Source organism: Rhamphochromis longiceps, linkage group LG19 (assembly GCF_057381845.1).
Source record: "Rhamphochromis longiceps isolate RC_006_pf linkage group LG19, R_longiceps_female_GT1.1, whole genome shotgun sequence".
NCBI lineage: Eukaryota > Metazoa > Chordata > Actinopteri > Cichliformes > Cichlidae > Rhamphochromis > Rhamphochromis longiceps.
Window position 1 is genome coordinate 13925689 of NC_140575.1, and position 18936 is coordinate 13944624.

At 43.3% G+C, this 18936-nt stretch overlaps 1 protein-coding gene across 2 annotated transcripts in view; it reads left to right on the forward strand.

The window, feature by feature from the left end:
- Positions 1-10092, forward strand: part of ldlrap1b (low density lipoprotein receptor adaptor protein 1b) — a 47463-nt gene extending 37371 nt beyond the window's left edge. The window contains exons 6-9 of one of the 2 annotated variants that reach the window (XM_085390827.1): positions 672-767; positions 4640-4734; positions 5241-5275; positions 8968-10092. In XM_085390827.1, coding sequence (XP_085246953.1) covers positions 672-767; positions 4640-4734; positions 5241-5275; positions 8968-9112 — 371 coding nt within the window. In that variant the 3' untranslated portion in view covers positions 9113-10092. Of the gene's footprint in view, positions 1-671; positions 768-4639; positions 4774-5240; positions 5276-8967 lie in introns of both variants that reach the window. The other variant, XM_085390826.1, reaches the window with a different exon arrangement.
- Positions 10093-18936: the final 8844 nt, after the last annotated feature.

The following is an 18936-nucleotide window of genomic DNA, read 5'->3' on the forward strand; positions in this document are numbered from 1 at the left end:
TCATCCTCCAGACTGCAGGACCTCAGTTTCCAAACTGCATCTTTTATCTGAAAAGAGGATTTAGAGCCACAGAGAAACCATCATGTTTATTTTTTTTAAACCAAACACTTCTGATGTAATGTCTGGTTTAGGATTGGTGATGTTGGGAATGATGTGGTTGTAGCTTCCTGAAAACAACTGTGCGTTGTTGCTCTTGATGCTGTGACGCCAGCCTGAGTCTGCTTGTGTGATGCTCTCAAAATTTCTTCAACTGTTCTTTACAACCATTTAAAGTCTGCGGTCGTCTCTGTTGTTTTTGCACCTTTTCCTGTTGCGCTTGCTGCTTAATATTCTTCAATACAGCTTTCAGCCTCTTCAGCAGTGACCTTCTGTGTCTTACTGTCCTCATGGAGCATGTCGATAATCATCAAAATTGAAGCAAAAGACGCCCTGGGATATTTCACTTTGCACATAATGAATATAGAATTTGTGAACATTTAACACTGAATGTATGCTTGTTGAGTGAAACTTTTAACCACATCTGAGCTGCATGAAGGCAAACTGTTCTTTGCAGCACAACCACTCTGGCCCTGTGGTTAGAACTTCCTGAATCACAGATTGTCCTCACTGACTGCACTGTTTTCATTTTCTTTCTTTTCCTTTTTGTTGTCCTGCTCTGTGTTTCTGTTCAGAGAAAGAGAAACGAGTAAAGTCGAGCTCAGATGGGGAAGGAGCCAGCAGCTCTCAGTCGGACAGCTCGGCCAGCCAGGGCAGCCTGAAGGGAGGAGGTGAGTCACGTCGCCCATCATCACATCTTTTTCTCTCTTCCTCTTTCTCTCTGTCTCTCTCTCTCCGTGTCGCAGCGATCGTAGCCTCAAGGGACGGAAGAGTGTTCAGCCACTTGTCAAAGGTTGGCCTACATGGAGGCTGCAGGTCAGCTGATGACAGTCTGCTTTTCATTGGTTACCATTTCTCACTAACATCACAAAAGTTAACAGTAGGTGACTGTTTAAGGCAGTTACATGCGGTGATAATGGTGCTGCTGATGATCTGGTTAATTTGAACACATAAAAGCCACACTGCAGTCATTGTGGATGCATTAAACTGAATCTTGGTTCAGCGATTCCCCTGACATTTTTATGAAAACAAAGGACTGCTATCATGCTGTTATTCCGCCTGACTCTGGAAGCACAATTACAGCCCTGTTTGTTTAGAAAGCATGAAAGAATTTCACATTTCTATTGCCCCCATTGTTCGATCAGACCCTAAACATCCGCTGAGCCAGACGACCTGAAGGCATTATTAATCCCATACATGTCCACATCCAGGAAATAAATTACACGAAAAGCATCATGTTGTTATACGATGCTTTATTTTTGTGCATGTTGTGTTTGCGCATGCCTTTCCCTGTCCCGACCCGATCCTTTCGATATTTGTTTGGAGTGGCCATTTTTTTTACAGGAAAGTCTTAAAAACATAAGCTTTGTGCTCCTCTGCTCAGCCAGCAGGCCTCCCGTCAGAGAAGCGCAGCTCCCTAAATGTGTTCTGATGCTTTATTTGGCTCTGCAGTGCTACACGTGCAGCGCTTCATGGTCAACACGGGCTTTAAAGATGATCCTCTGTGAGAAGACTCAACAAAGCAGAGATTTTGCAAGCAGAGAGGCTTTTTTTTGGACTAACATTATCCTACTGACCCCCTGGTGGGTCATTTAGCTGCCAGTGGACTGCGTTTCTGTGAGGCAAATTAGCATAATTTCACAGCAGAGTAAAGCTCGGTGCTCTGGAGTTTTCGCTGCCAGCCCTGAAGCAGTGATCAGGGACAGCAGAGCTCTTACATTTATCTGCTCTTCACTGTGCGGCTGATGCACTAGCAGCGTGTCAGAGACTCTCGGGATCAGTGGCGTTGTCGGAGGTGAGTCAGCTTTATTCGTGACACACGATACCCTTGACTTTCTCCCAGCGCCAGGCCTGTAAATGCCACGTCCTGCCATAACCTGATTGTTGGGGGATTTTGCCTGCAGGAGATGAATCGGCCTCTCAGTCTCTTCCTCTTCACAAGGTTAAAAGTAGAGCTTAGTTTCCTTATAATTTAATCTGATGGAGGAGATGATGATCATTTTCTTGGTTAAAAGTTTCAGCACTCAAGTGTTTATGCATAGTTCTGTGACACGATATGAAGCAGCAAATTAAAAACTTTAGTCTTTATTTCAACAGGAAGTAAAACAGCTGTGATTAAGAGATAGGCAGCATTAAACAAGCATGTGCAGTCAGTACATGCTTATTCCAGGGCTTGACGTATCAAGGTGTAATACAAATTAATCTGGTCCTAAAAGTATGGAACTGAACAATAAAACATGTATTTTAATCAAACTAAGTTAAAATGCAAGAAGCAGTGTGGAAAAAGTCAACTCTCACTGCTTCTGTAGGAATTAAGAGGGTAAGCAGCAGCCAGGTGCTGCTTGTCAAATGTACTCGATTAATTGATCATCAGCAAGTGTGAGCACATCTATAAAAGGCTGATTGGAAGCTTTCAGGTGTGGGAACGTAATGCCAAGGAGGAAAAGGAGGAAAAACATCAACAGTGGTCTTAAATAAGCAGGTTTTGCTGCGAAGTGTTACACTTTCAAACAATTTCAAGTCCATCATTCTGCAGTGACAACGATTATTCACAAGCGGCGAACATTCAGGAAGCTGCCAATCTTCCCAGGAGTGGATACCACAGCAAAGTCACCCCAAGGTCAAACAATGCAAAAAGACTAAGAGCCAACAAAACCCCCAGATCACTCCATCTTAGACTCTGCAGGCCTCAGTTAGCGCTTAAGGTTTAAAGTTCATGACAGCACAGTTACAAAGTATAGCTTGTTTGGAAGGATTACTGGGAGAAAGCTTCTTCTCTCTCGTGAACTTTAAAGTATTCCAGAGTTAGATGTGCTTGATCCAAATTGTGTTATGCAACAGGACAGTGATCCCAAACACAGCAGCAAATCTGCAGATTAGCTGAAAAAGAAAAGAATGGAGGTGCTGCAGTGGCCCAGACGAAATCCAGACCTCAGCCTGACTGCAACGCTGTTGTTCATCGAAGAATAGATGATTTTTTTGTTGTTGTATCCTGATCTATAAAACCTTAGACGTCAAAAAGACGACTGTCAGTTTAAAATCAAAAGAAACAAAAAACTTTTGGTATCATCTTAAATATTTATCCACTTTAAAAAAAGTTTGCTTGTTAATCACCTTTCAGGTAATTGATTGATGAATTAGTTCTACCTTGTTTGTTCACAGACCCTGTCTTTCACTATAGTAATAAATAAGCTTTTAAGTGAGCAGCATTAATCATCAGATGAGTCCTTCCCCTCCCCGTGAAGGTCTGTCTCACAGTATTGCCTTTTTCATAACAGCAGAAGGTCTGAATGCCTTCTGTTGACACACAGGAAGACTGCATGAAAATCTTATTGCATGCTGACTCAGTTATACGGGACCATTTTCCCTTAAGGAGCATAAAATCTAGTAAAAAGGTCAGCTAAGGACTGAAGAGTATTTATATCCCACCATTAGAAGAGTTACTGTGGTTTTACTGTTCTCAGAGGGTGACATTAGCCTAAAGACTCGACTGAAATTAGTGTTGACACACATTATTGACACGCATTAATCATCAGGCAGGGCCATTACGAGCCAATCCCATTACAGTTCAGCAGTGCCGCTGTAGTCAGGCGTGGGGTTACTGCGTGCTCACTTATCACTAAGTGACGTGCCACATATGGCTGAATTGATGAGATGCATTAGAAGCTTGATAAAGAGAAGTGTGGGGCTGTTCTGCCTGTTCCCAGCTCCATATTTTCATTCTTTGCATGATTCACATTTTAAACCAGCTTTTATTTCATACTGAGCTGCTACACAGGCCCCCGACAAACAAGCTGTTATGGCCTTTACTTTAAATCAACTGTCTTCTGATTGGTTGCCCCTCAGAAACAGAAAGGGGTGGGGCTTCTGTGCTCACAGAGACTGAGATGACCATGTCTCTATGGCCCAAGAAGCTACTGAGGGTCCCTTTGTGTCGCCTGGGACCAGTTTGGCATGGGAGACCCTAACAGGAGCTCTTGCTGCCAGGATCACACCAGGAACCAGGAATGCACAAACACCGCCGCTATGATAAGGTGGCGATTCGTCAGGTTGTCATGGTTCTGTACGAAAAAGGTGCAATTCTCACTCTGGATTAGCAGGGAGAGAGTTCAATGATCCTGAGATCTTTGTAACATCTTCGGATAAGTGGGAGATGGACAGATGGAACGCTCTATGACATCATAACAAACTATTTTTAAGGCTGAGCACGTTGATTTGAAACTTTGACCGCATGTAATCTGTTCAGCATCAGCTGTGTTTGAGTTCCAACCACCTCCTGTGTTGGACGAGAGTCTCGTCTTTTAATTTGCTTCTGTGCTTTTTAGTTTATTTGGATATGATTGTGTTCGTCGCTGCCCATTGTCGACCTTCAGCACAAACTTTTACAGAGATCAATCCAGCCCTCGGCCTCGAACATGAGGAAAATCTCATGTGCCCACTTAAGCCACTTGACTTCCTGCTTCTTCGTGTTTGTTGACCATCACAGGTGCCCGTGTGGTTTTTAGGAGTAAATTAATGTTACGAACTTTGTTTTGATTTTCAGAGGTCGCCACGGGGAAACTTTTGGATTTGGCTGAGGGAGCGAACGCGACGCTGACCCACTCAGGAACAAAGCAGACCCAGTCGGATCCCTTTACGGTGCATAATCACGCAACAGAGAACAACAATACTGTATGGGTAAGACGAGAGAAGGGCTGGTCAGTACGTTTCAGCTGTTTCAGCTTGATAAGAAGACTGCCGTGCTGGAAATGGTGATTAAGCGTCCAAGTGATGTACTGTACCTGTTGTATTCAAAGGAGTGTATTCTACAGCCGAGCCGCTGCCGTGATGAAGCACACAATAGCCTATTGAACAGAACGGCCCTTATCACATAACTGGCGAGGGTGTGGGGCTGCAAACAGCATAACTCAACCTCCTGAGAGCATAGAGGAGACTTTGTGCATGTTAATGTATAATAAAAAAGGACTGTTATCACCTCATAAGACAAAAACTCTGAATTTAACCGGTGTGTGTGTGTGTGTGTGTGTGTGTGTGTGTGTGTGTGTGTGTGTGTGTGTGTGTGTGTGTGTGTGTGTGTGTGTGTGTGTGTGTGTGTGTGTGTGTGTGTGTGTGTGTGTGTGTGTGTGTGTTTTTCTGTGTGGCAGGAGTTGGAGGACGGTCTGGACGAGGCTTTCTCAAGGTGAGGAGATGAGTTAATTTGGGTTTTCCCTGAAGCTCAGGCTCTAATGAGCTGCTGTTTTGGGATCAGGAGTCTGTAGTTTGGGCTGCACTTGTAGTAAACACTGCCTCTCCCTCTGCTTGACTCACCCCGGCTCAGTTTACAGGCCCTGACTCAGCTGACACCCTCCCTGAGTCATGCTGCCTTTCTAGGCTTTGATTGCCACACACCGATTTCCTACGAGGGGGGAAAAGAAGACTGATTGCTTGGTATTTATATCCCAAGCCCAGTGAAGATGTTATTTGCAGTATAGGAAAGTCTTTTTGCCCTCACAGCTGTTAATCTAACTCTGATATCTTACTAAGTTGGACCACAGGAACATTTACACATGACACTTTCAACAGAGCAGACGTCTGAGTGCATACCGAGCGAGGCTTTTATAGTTCAAATAAACCAAAAACGAAATTTAAAAAAGTGGATGCAGGACAAAAATAGTTAACTGCTATAAAAAACAAAAGCTCTTTGGAAGGAATGAAAATGAAAGGATAATTTGTACTTGGAAAACTGCCTCGAAACACAAATGTGGAGAAAGTTTGTTTAGTTTAAGGCTGTTTGTTGAAACTGAATGTTTTCATGACTGTACATCAAACTAGGAACTTGAATATGAAGCACAGGAAACACGAGGTCTTCAGGTTCAAGGTTGACTGGGAAGTCGGTTGTCTCTGCTTAACTTCTGTCTGTACCATCAACAAACTGGTCAGAGTGGAGCTGGAGGCCGCTGTGACCGATGCTTCAATTTGGGCTCCATCGGCAGGCCTCTCTGATAAGCGGCGGTGGTCTGCTGTCAAGTTTGCACTCTGCAAATGTTTACAGCTTTTCATTTTACTGCCATAAAGACTCGTTCAGCTTTTTACGACTGCGTTTATTTCCTTTGGCTCCGCTTTTCATTCCCTCTTAATTCTGCAGTGGGCCTCACATCCTCTCACTTTTCATTTAGTGGCGGGCGAATGGGCGGCTCAGTCTCTGTAATCAAGCACTAAGAGGCCATTTTAGCCCCGTTATCAGATGATTATTTGTCTGCACACACTGTAATTACACCCTAGCACCATTAGCTGCCCTCTCTGTGATTAACGAGGATGCTCCCAGCATCAGCAGAGATGCATCCGCTAACTGGAAGTTCGGATTCCCTGAGGGAAAGGTCGACTTCTTTGTCTGTCAGGAGGAGCTGATTGTGCTGGTTGATGAGGGGTCAGAGCGAGAGAGTGAAAAAATTAGAGGCAATTTATGAGTCTGTGAATGAGGATGTCACTGAGTAATGAAGTTATTTACAGTTTACAGTTTAGCACGAGGAGTGAAATAAGCTCCAGATTAATGGATTGTTTACAGCACAGTAAATGTGACTTTTTAATCACTGTTCTGTCTGATTAAGAAACAGCTCGGTATTATTTCAGATTAAAGAAACAGCAGCAGCAGAGATTAGTGGTCAGAGGGTCTGTAACTCATTATTAGGGGCGAGCAGCACACGCACCATATGTAGCTGCTTTGCACACAGGCACAAATTAAGAGTTTCTTAATGCGTTAAATAAACTTGTTGTTTGTGATCCAGGACATTTGAACTGTTTCAGGAAAGTGTTATCAATAAACTTTGTTAGACAGTAGTTAAAAATATTAGTCTCCCTGATGTCGATTAGTCAAAGTATTTTCTGGTAAACATTTTTAATTTAAAAAAAAAAAAAAGCACCTTTGAGTTGTTCCCCTATCTTCACTGTCAGTGAGGTTCATCTCAGAGGATAAGTCAAGGTTTTCTGCATTTTAAAGACATTTTGCTGTCTTAAATAAAAGAAACGCATCCGTATGACTCTTTTGGAACCTTCCTGTTATTTAATAGTTTATCTTTTAGATGGCCATAGGTGATGTCAGTAAGAAGGGTGTAAAGCTGACAGAAGTACTGCTATAAGTGCTAAATTTATGCCCTATGGTTTGCTGGATTGTTCCCTTAAAGGCCCGATTTTGATCCCCAGAATGAGCCAAAGTATACAGTGTTGTGAAACTGCAGGATGTTTCACAGTTCATAAAGTAACAAGCAATGCTTGAACTTTTTGTTTCATTTCTTTTTTCTCATGCTCCTAAATAATCGTGCTTTTTACTGAGCTCAGAAACCCGCTCACTCTTAAAGTGAGAGCATGCATTCAGACTCGGTAACATTTCCCACAGTGATGGTTTTTAAAAGCGCGTCTGAAAGAGTCTCAGAGTTCTACTGAAGGGATGCAGCACCCCTCGTCGGTGCTCGAGGGCAGTGATGGACGTGTCGTTCCAAAATCTGTTGAACCGATCGAGGCCGTCATGTGGCTTTCACTTGCATTTCATGTCGCTGTGTTGTCAGCCTCCCATCAGCACAGCAGTGTTTCCTGCTAGGCTGAAGGTGAGCTCGGTGGTTCTAAACAAAGCTGCCAAGATGCCCTCACACAGAGTAACAGAGCCACAACAAGCTTTCAGAGCTTTCCTTTAATTTGTCACCAGCCTGTCCACTGTCTCTGTTGTCAGCTGACTGTTGTTGGGATTTGAGATTCTGCACTGCCCTCTGCTGGCTGGATCAGTCCAGTTGCTTTATAATTAGGCCTTTCAGGAGAGTTTGTTGCCTGACTTGTGATGTTTTCTTTGCACCCTCAGCCGCAGTCTGGATAGCTTTGAATCCTACTCAGGTAATAATATCATGTCACTGGATGTTGTGACCTCATCGTCCTGTCGTCAACCTCACTGTTTAAGCCTGCTCATCTGTGCGGGTAGCCGTGATCAACCACCCCACGTGTCTCCGCATCATGTTTCATGACAGGAACCATTAACATAACACAGAACGGTAGCCAGTCGACTAACTTTAGAGCACAGTGAGGAGGAAGCCTTCACTCTTTTACCATTTCACTGTTTAAAAAAAGTATGAGGGACGTTTCTGCCACAGATCCTGATGTTTCCTCTACTTTGTCCACGCCGTCATCACAGATGTTTGAGTGTTTGCCTCACATCCGTCAGCTTTAACACAGAGACGGAGAGTGGCACGTTCATACGAAGTAAAAAAAAAAGCCCTTCTGTTTATGATCAGAGGAGCTCGTGTTAGATTGTTATGGTTGTTTAAATAGGGGATTTGTTTCATTTCCACATCTGGCCACATTGTTATTATTTTCTAATCATTTTCATTAAAAATGTGATGTCCATTTTTATGTTCCTGTTTTTTGTGCACGCTGTACTGACCATTATCAAAGATCTGTAAACATTGCAAACAGAAAATCAGATTTTATAGACTGTATACAAAAGATGGACATTATCCTTTGAAGTGTTCCAGATGTCCTTTTCTTCAGCAGTGCTTTCAAGTTCCTTCTGGGAACTTGAAAGCACTGCTTCCTTAGACATTCCCAAACCGGATGCGATCTCTGCGGGGAACTCCTCCCAGTTGTGTGGAACCTCAAAAATAGTCCAGGAAGCCTAATTAGACCCCGAGCAAGCTCAACTGGGTCCTATCAGCACAGAGGAGAAACATCTCTCCTTTGAGCTTCCTCCAGACGTTGCCGACTCCATCTCAGCGATTCTGCCCTGCACCCCAGTCATCTTTAGAGCTTCAGATGGAAGCCATGTCCATCTTTTATGTACAGTCTATAGTTTTACCAAAGCCGCTAATAAAATGTCTTTTCTTTTTTTTTTCTTCCCCTTTGTCGCTACAGACTCGCTGAGTCTCGCACTAACCCCCAGGTCCTGGACATTGGGGTGAACCCTCAGGACTTCAGCACTGAAGAGTGCCTGTCCCCCGGCAAATGGGACCAAGAGGAGTCGGACTTCACGGCACAAAAAGACACGTGGGGGTTCTAACGTGAAGCCTCGGGCCAAGAAGGGAAAACCAGGAAAACGAGGATCCCGGTGGTAAACGTGTCCGAACACTGCAGTGACGAAACGGACACTGTGACATCCGCCATGTTCCCCACCGCCTCCCTGCTGTCGTCTTCTCTCTGATGCATGCGTAGTTGCGTGACCGGAGGAGGAAGGCGACACGAGCAGGCTGCTCACAGAACAGGCCAAAGCAATACAAACCATTTATTCCTTTTTTTAAAAAGAAAAACATGCAGTCAGTTAATGTGCGTTGCAGTCTGTGTGTCACTCCTGTGTCTGTTTACTGTTGTGTTTGTGCTTGTGTACACCACGTGTTTGTGTGAATGTGCAGTGTATATGTGTGCAAAGTGAGCCGAGTGCTGTTTGTGTCATAGTGAGGTCACAGAGGGTGCTGGTGCGTGTTTTATATACCTGAACATGGAGCACTGTAACTGGATTTGAGGGAAACTCACTGGTGAGGTTACTACCTGCGTGCTTCGGCCTTTTGTTGGGCACCAAAAGCTTTAAAAAACAGTGTGTATGTGTTGGTCAGAGAGTGTTTGTGTAATAAGAACAAAGTGACAATCTTATTTTTTTTTGTATTGCAAAATCTATTTTTGCACTCTGCATTCATCCGTGTTCGAAAGCACACATTTCATGTAAGGGAATTTAATGTCCACATGTGTCAGCCTCATCATTTAGGACTATATGCAGTGCCTCTGTTCGCCCTTCCTCCTCATCCCTAAATATTTGACCCTCGGTGAGACTTCACCATCGGTGAAGACGACCTGAAAAGAGTTATAAAAACAAGCAGTGTGAGAGGATGCAGGTGTTACGCGGCGCTCCATCACCATATGTTAAATTATGTTCACTCCACTAGTTTACTATATTTTTCCCAGGGATGGATCCCAGTGTTATTTTAGCATTTGTTAATATATTCATTTAATTTAATTCATTGGTTTTCAATAAAAGTCCAATTATCAGTGTGTGTCACGTTTTATTCTGAAATCTAAATGTTGAATATTATTTTTATGTCACGTCTTCTCCACTTGCATATATATTTCTTATTTATAGATAAAACAAATAATAAAGTCACAAATTGTTTGTAGACATCGTAATATAAATACCTTTGTTCGCACAGTGGCGTGAGGCAAATCTGCACAAATCTAAAATTTTAATTAAAAAATTGAATGACTAAAAATAAAGTTTATGATCATGAGCGCTCAGGAGAGTTTGATGCTGTTGCTTGTCGGAGTCCTGAGACGACATCTGTCAGCGTCCAAGAAGGAGGGGGTGGTGAGCCTCACAGGTAACATTTGTTGTTTCTGAGACTGCGCGCTCACAGATCGGCTTATTTCAATGAGTCAACCCTCTTATTTAAAATATTTAAATACTTGTAGCTTGTAATTGTAAGTTTCTTTTTACTTAAGACAAATGTGTACGTTTAACTAGGAAAACGATACTCGGAAGGTGGTGCCAAATCCTCATGTTTTTTCTGCATTTGGAGACGCATGCGCACAGGATTACAGACGGATCTCGGTTATTTCACTGCTTCCTCGAGCCAAAGGCCAGCCGTCGCCTGGGTAAAAGAAGCTGTCTCAGTGCGCCATCGTGTGGAACATACAAGAACATACAGCCGATTTTTAATACGTGAAGCCAGACCAGGTTTTTTTTTCTTAATTTTAAATACATTTTGAAAGCTGTTTAACTATAAGTTACGTCATGCATCAAATATCCCATATTTTGGAAATTGTTTTGTTAAAGTGATTGTAATACTGCTTTTAATGATACTACTGTGATAATAATAATAACAGTAATTATTATTAACAATGGACGGCCTGAGAGATGAGGCCAGGTATGAGTCACCGTGGGCTCTGATGTTCACAGAAAACATTGTGATCTGTGCTGAGAGTGGATGGCAGGCAGAAAGGAGAATGGTAAATGGCCTGTATTTATATAGCGCTTTACTAGTCCCTAAGGACCCCAAAGCGCTTTACACATCCAGTCATCCACCCATTCGAACACATATTCACACACTGGTGATGGCAAGCTACATTGTAGCCACAGCCACCCTGGGGCGCACTGACAGAGGCGAGGCTGCTGGACACTGGCGCCACCGGGCCCTCTGACCACCACCAGTAGGCAACGGGTGAAGTGTCTTGTCCAAGGACACAACGACCGAGACTGTCCAAGCCGGGGCTCGAACCGGCAACCTTCCGATTACAAGGCGAACTCCCAACTCTTGAGCCACGATCACCCCAGAAGACACATCGAGCTGAAGTAGTGAAAGTAGAATAGTTTCAGTATCTGGTGTCAACCATCCAAAGCAACAGACAGTGCAGGATGGGTGGAGCAGGTGGAGACGATTGTCAGAGGTAATGTGTGACAGAAGGATAGCAGCAGGCGTGAAAAGGAGAGTTTACAAGATGGCAGTGAGACCTGCTGTGGTGTTTGGTTTGGAGACAGGAGGCCGAGCTGAAGATGATTTTCTTTGGGAGAAACCGGGATGGACGAGATTAGAAATGAGCACATCAGCAGCCTGGCTGTGGATCCAGCAGCTCTCCTGTAGACAGGAGTCTCTCCTGGCATTTCTGAACAGTCCAATTAGACCTGCACTGTATAATCCAACATCCTTTAACCATCTCGGCTCAGGTGCTCTCCACAGCCCGACTCGCCAACGTGCTTCGGTCATGCGTTCAGCCAAGTACTGTGGGGTGAGCTGTGGCCATCTGGGAGACGTCCAGTTGACCTTTTTCCAAATTTCAACCTCACACTTTAAAAAAAAAAAAAATCCAATGTAGACATTTTTAAGGACACAGGTCTCACAGTATGTTTAAGGCCTGTTTATGACCTTAAAAAGGTCGTTCATGCTGGAAAATCCTCCTTTCAGATTTGTTGATGTCGTGATATTGGTATTTTTAATTGCTGAAAATGCATCGATAACACTTTAGTCAGAAAGATAACAAAAACAAAAATGCAGACGCCCGGGTCTTAGGACTTGTCACTGAATATTCCTCCTATCAGTAAAAATGCCAAACCTAAACCTAAACAGAGTCAACTCAACACCACCTCAACCTTTTCATATTCATAAACCTATATGTTTTGCGTTCGTGAAACAAAATAGAACCGTTTCCATATTAAGTAATTTGAGCTCTTGAAATGTTTTAGTGCTCTTAACTCTGGCAGTTTACCCCAACACTCATTCAATAACTTTCATTCAACTGCTACTTGGTCACTCAGATTTTACCTGTTCAAATTGCCTAGGGTTCAACAAAGTCTAGATCCTAGTTATCATGAAACTTGAACGGGTCTACAATGATTTACTTACAATAATTTAAAATCATCACTCAACCTAGCTCTAAGACTGGCACTGCGTGACTTTTCTCACACTGGAAACCAGAATTTAGTACAGAACCAAAGTACTCTAGACTCTGCTCCCCAAATCACACAAATGCCCTCTGGGCTTATTATTATAACAGATTCTGTATTTGGATTTGTTGTGTGCAGCATTGAGCCTTTGTCAATAAAGCATTCTTCATTGCAGCAGCTGGAGCATTGTGTGTCACTTCTTAGTGAATTGAATCAACATTTTGATTTTGGTGCATGGGTGTGTATCAGTTTTCACTCACTCAACGAGTGCATGAGTGTTCATGTGTGTGTTTCTCTTTTTCTAAGTCGGCGCATGCAGAAGTGTGTGTTTGTGTTCATCACCTTCCTGTTCTGTTGTTTGGGTAAACCAGCGGCCTGAAGCATGCCCTGGGGTCCTGCCCTCCTCTTTGGGTCTGTTTGCATCCGTTGTTGCAGCTGCCTGCCTCTTCTTCTTCTCCTTGTAACTTGACCCTTTTGCTTCTGTAGCTCCTTCAGGGCTTGCTCCTGCTGTTGGAGCTTTGGGTCAGGTCTGGCGACCTCCTGCTCCAGCAAGCTGCCGCCTGATTTCAAGTCCTGTATGTGGGACTCCAAGTCTGACTGATGGGTTCAATTAGCAGCCAGCTCCTCCGGAGCCATGCTCAGTTTCTGCTTCTGATACCTTAAGCTCTTACTGAGGGCAAAAACCTCAGAGTCTTTTCCTTCCACGTCAGATCAGAGTCTATTTATGTTGTCCTTACTTTGCTCCACGGCCTTCTGCAGCTCTGCTGTTCGGCTCTTCTCAGAGGTCAGCATTCTTTTGCTCACCCTCCCTTTTCCTCCTAGCTCCATGCGCGTCACGTCACAGCTCTGTCAGCTGACGCAGTCTGGGAATTTCCCCCGTGTAGTGAAACGGGCTTCAGGTTTAGTGCTCTCCGTCTCTGCTGCATGAGATCGCATTCCTGCAGCACTGTTGACATTTTCTGGTCGTTATTGTGGGTCCAGCTGTTGCCTTCAGGGGTCAAAGGATCAAAGATGGTAGCGGAAAGGGCAACGATGATAGAGGGAAGGGTAGGAGTCCAGGTCAGCCTCGGCTTTTCACAAAGAAAAAACAAAAACAGAACAAAAACAGGCGAACAGGAAAATGATGTTGTGTTGGCTGTGTTATTCGGAGAGGGGAGAAACAACGAGGCCTCCTCTCTCCCCTTTTTGTTTTTTCTCCCCCTATAATCAACTCATAACCCCCCAAGTTGGCAGGACAACACAGGTACGTGTTAAAATTCTTAAGATCCTGTTTAGAAACCTAAAAAGGAATTTTCTGTCATTCAGTAGTCATTTGTCTTAAACAATCAACAAAAACATGTCCCAATTCGACCCTTTTAACCACTAAATTTGTCGTGTCCTCACTTAATCATCAGACCAATGTCTTTGTCTTTCCAAGTTAAGTTGTTGTTCTGCAACCCAGAGAGTTTATTTGTCCGTAATGGATAAACTATATCCTTTTAAAAACTGGTGTATGTTAAGTGTCGCTGCTTTAACCCTGCTTGTGCGTGCACACGTATGTAAGATGTTTCTTCATTGCGTATGTTTGTGTTCTTAGCCAGGTTTAATTAATGTTTATGCATTAATCGTTATGCTTGTCCTTATGAGGTTAATGCATTTTCTGCTTATATATGTGAATTTGCATGTGTTGCTCTTGCAGTCTGTCAGACTCCTACACATTTCTCCACTTGAGCCGTCAGTTTTCTTCCCCCAATTTGCTAACCCAAATTTTAAGTTCCCACCTTATTAACAGCATTCCTGGTCCTCAGCCAGAAGTTAGGGCCCACTTGTCAGGTTTCATCGAGACATGGCGCTGTGAACAATTCAACCAGAAACTTGCCTTAACATATCCAGTCAAGTTAACCTATAGGTTTTCCTTCCGACCGCTGCACGTGGAGAATTGATCCAGGTCTGTTTATTTTCCACCTGAAAAAACATAACTGAGACATTTTATTATCATCATGAGTACTTAAGCTACCCGTCTCCCCCTCTGGCCAGAAATACCAGCTTATGTCAAGTTCATAAGTGTAAGCAGGTCTTCATTGCTTCTCCTATATGTTTTTGTTAATGTTCAGTGAGTGTAAGCTGCTTTCTTCATTGCCTCTATATGTTATATTCAGAGTGAATTCATGCATCGTTTCACTGATTTCTTAATTCAAAACTACCTCACTTCTGATTCTTTATAAGAGTATAATTTCACATGTAACACTTTGTGTATGTGTGTTTTCCATTCACTCATTTAATTGTCAGTTATTTTCTTTCTTTATTTTATCTTCTTCAGTTTACCTCTTTTAGTTTTCTGGTGGACATCTCTAAACACCATCATGAGTTCAGGCTTTCATTTCAATCTAATTATACCCTGTATTTTCGCAGTCAAGCTTCACCTCTCCACTGGTTCCCGTCCTCTTCTCTCAGTGTCCTTTTGTGGTCCAGAATTCTCCAGCACAGTCCGTGACCTCTCCGTTTCTCTTCAGTATTTCCTTCTGGATTAAATCCCAGCCTTTCAATCGTCTCTTCAAGATTACTCCAAGCATGGCAAATCTGAGAATCAGTGTCCAGTGCTTTCCCACCGTTCAACTGTCCAGCCTGTAACTCAGAGTGCATGTCAGTTTGGTGAACAGTTCAGTTGCACTATTTTTTGGCTGCTTGTAAATTCTTCTCAAGCTCACGATGTTCTATTGGTCTTCATCAGGAGATTAATTGTCCTTTGGGCTTCTTCTCAGGATAGGGACAAGTGCCAGGTCAAGCTGTAAAATTTTAAGCCAAAATCTGGCCTGTTTTCTCCCAATTATACTACTCTAGTGGTTTTGGCGCCGTACTCAAAATTCCAGGTTGAGAGAAGTCCACCTTTAGTCATCTGTAACCTGTATTAACACACTAAAACATACGATTAATATCATTTCATTTCTTTCCTTAAAGTTTCCATGGCCTCATGCCCATTCAACCCCCAAAGAAACAGAGAAAAAAAAACAGTTTTGCACTTTTTCCTTTAATATTAAATGGACGCACGCTGGCCCCCCTTTCTCTCCTTCTCTCTCTGTGCTCATACACACACTCAATGCGGGGTTACAGGCCCCCCTTCTTGCAGCTGCTTGAGACAGAGAGAGACACACTTTTCCTTTTTTTTCCTATCTGCCTAGAGCTTAACTCTTATATGGGCATGCACACTTCCTGTCACACACACACAGCCCCAACCTTTTTTCCTCCAACACAGAGAGTTTCTCTACTCTTCTCTTTTTTTTTTTTTTTTTATTCCTCCAGCACACATACCCACACAAAATCCCTTCTCAGAGGGAGAACAGAAAAGAGAAAAGAGTCTTCCTTTTTTTTCTCAACTGGCAGTTTCAGATTTAACAAGATGACAGTTTATACACTAATTTACACTTTATTCACACACACGCACACAAGTAATTTACATTCTATTTACATACGGGCCCGTAAGAAAAACACCATATGCCAGAACAACTTTATCTCACTTCTCTATTTCTCTGCTGGTGTTCCTAAACTTTTGAGTAATTAAAAAGCCTCTAAGCCCAGGGCCGCGCCCTTACTGATCAATTACACGTTTCAAGTACGCCGCCTTGAAAACGGTCAGATTCCTAAGTCCTAGTAATTTATAACTGCTTCCCCACCAGGAAAAACTGGGACCTCCACCAGCCGCGTGAACTATCCCAGATCACGCTTTTGGCTTTACTTAAAGTTCCCAAGCCCCAATGTTAACAGGATACAGCCGAGTCCGACTCTGTCAATCAATCAATGCAGTAGAAGGCAATCACTCGTAGATTACCTGACCTGTTAACGGGCGTCCGAATCTCCGTGGAAGGTCACTCCAGGCTAGAACCTAACCACGCGTCCGCGATTAGGGGTCAGCGCCACCTGCTGGACGACTGCATTCCTAGAGAGCCGTGCTCTCAGTCCTAAATGAATTTACTTGTTTTAAAAGCCTCACTGTTGGACCCTTGCCATCCAGTTTCATTACCTGACACCCGAGACCGCGTCTCTGCTAATCGATTGGATCAAATACCCTACACTACCGATTGACTGGCTGGCATTCCCAGTCAACCCACATTTAAACCTTTTAAACCGTATAGACTTAAACACATAACCTCTTAACTCAACAGTTCACTCTCAAAATAAACAGCAATACATTTACTCAGTTCACTATTCCCTGCCTTTAACACTAATTACCCCAAGATCACCCCGGACAGACCAGAAGCCCCACTGAGTGAACACTTAATTTTATCTTAATTCCTCCAATTCAGCACCTTTGGACATCACTCAACAGGCGGTGCTTACCTCTCCTATTTCAGGGCCCATCACTCAGTCGAGCTCCTGGCTGTCCGTCTGACACCACTAGACCGTCAGCCAAGCTCCATTATTAGTCTCCCCCCAAACCGGTGTTTCGGCACCAAGAATGTCATGATTCGAGTTTTGAGGAGAAGACAAACGACTGCATGGTCTCAGTAGATGCCAGAATAGTGATCTTTATTACACACTTCTAAGACAGAAGCATGGGAAGACAAGCGTACAGCCACAGATCTCCGCCGGGCGGCGGCTCTCCATATCTTTTATATTATTCATGATGACGTCACACAGACCTTACTGGAAATGATATCAAGTCCCCACAATCCCAAAAGTCTTTCTTATATAGACATCAGATGGTACTTGTAGAGAAAAACAAGTGTGTGATCTGTTGTGCATTTTGTGAAACTGAGTCCACTAGAGAGGATGTCCTGAGACGACCTCCCTTTGTTAATAAGTGTGTATGTGAGGGAACGTGCGTGTCTTTCATAAGTCTGTATATATGTGCACGTTAGTGAGGCCTGACTACGTGCAAACTGAATGTAACAGTCCAGCTGGACCCACCAGTTCGAGTGGTGATGGTGCAACAGCCTAAGCAGATAGAAAGAATAATACAGGTCAATCCAACAGATCTAATGATTTTCACACTCTTTAAAGTCAGAGGTCTAAGGCAAACTAAAACTACATACTGATCACCCCCTCTATATTAAGAGTATAATATGATCTAGAACAGTATCATAATGCAACTACTTTGATCTCATATATAAGGTAACATATGATAACAAAATAATCTCACACTTTCTATTGGTAGGTGGCACAGTGCACTGTGGCAAGTAAGCAAGCTAGAAGACTGGCAAAGTTATGGAAGCAACACATTAACAAGAGAATTCTGAGTAAAACCAAAGTTACTTTCCCTAGTAACTAGTTACTTTGAAAGTAACAAGTAACTTGAAGTAACTGAGTTACTTTTGAGAGAAGTAACTAGTAATGTAACTAAGTTACTATTTTAAAGTAACTTACCCAACACTGGTGGACATACATAAATACACATGCACATATGCACACAGGTGTATAAACTAACAATATAATACACAATCTAATTCTTTTATACAGAAATTACAGGATTATAGAAGTTAATACCAAAGAGTGCAGTTGCAGTCTAGCAGTGTGATAGTTCAACCGCTTAGGAGGGAGATGGCGAGGGGAAAGAAACTGTTCCTATGTCTGGTGGTCCTGGTTTGCAGGCTTCTATACTGTCTGCCAGAGGGCAGTGGGCCAATAAGTCTATGTCCAGGGTGTGAGGGGTCTGTGATGATTTTCCATGCCCGTTTCCTGGTTCTTGAAAGGTGCAGGTCCTGGATGGAGGGCAGGGGGTGCCAATGATCTTTTCTGCTGCCAGTACAGTCCACTGCAGCCTGCTCCTGTCCTGCTTAGTGGCTGCTTCATACCAGACTGTGATGGAGGAGCACAGGACAAACTCAATGACTGCAGTGTAGATATGGTGAGGGGAGGCAGTGTTGAGGGATATCTCCGCAGTCTTAAGCGTGTTCAGTTCCAGCTTGTGCTGACTGCACCAGAGTACTAGCCGCTCAACTTCCTGCCGGTGTACAGACTCAACATCTAGAATGAGGCCAATGACAGTGGTGTAAAACTGCATATCAGGTTCTTTTTAAATGCATGTTGAAGGGGCAAAATATTCCTGAGATGCTGTTAATAATATTACAATTGAAGGCTATTATACAGTGGTATTAATTTAGACAGACCAAAAAAAGATTTTGACTAAAGTTAATGTCTCCACTTGTTTAAAAAAAAAAAAAAAAAAGCATTCTGTCATTTATTTGCTTTTATTATTTATTTATATGCCCTCCGCGGACCATCTCTGCACTGCGTGGGTGATTAGTGGCTCCCTGCACACTAAGGGCTGCACACAGGGACAAGGCGTACTAGGTTACGATCAGATCTTCCCTGGGCAGGGAGAGGTGATGAACTGTATGCCACTTTTTCATTGGCATACAATAAGTACAATGTTTTATTGCCTACGGTGGGGCAGGTCACATACTGGGTGAAGGTGGGCAGTGTGGAGTCCAGCGAGACATGATTAAAGTCATTTGATAGAAGAGCTCTCGGAGATTGCGTTT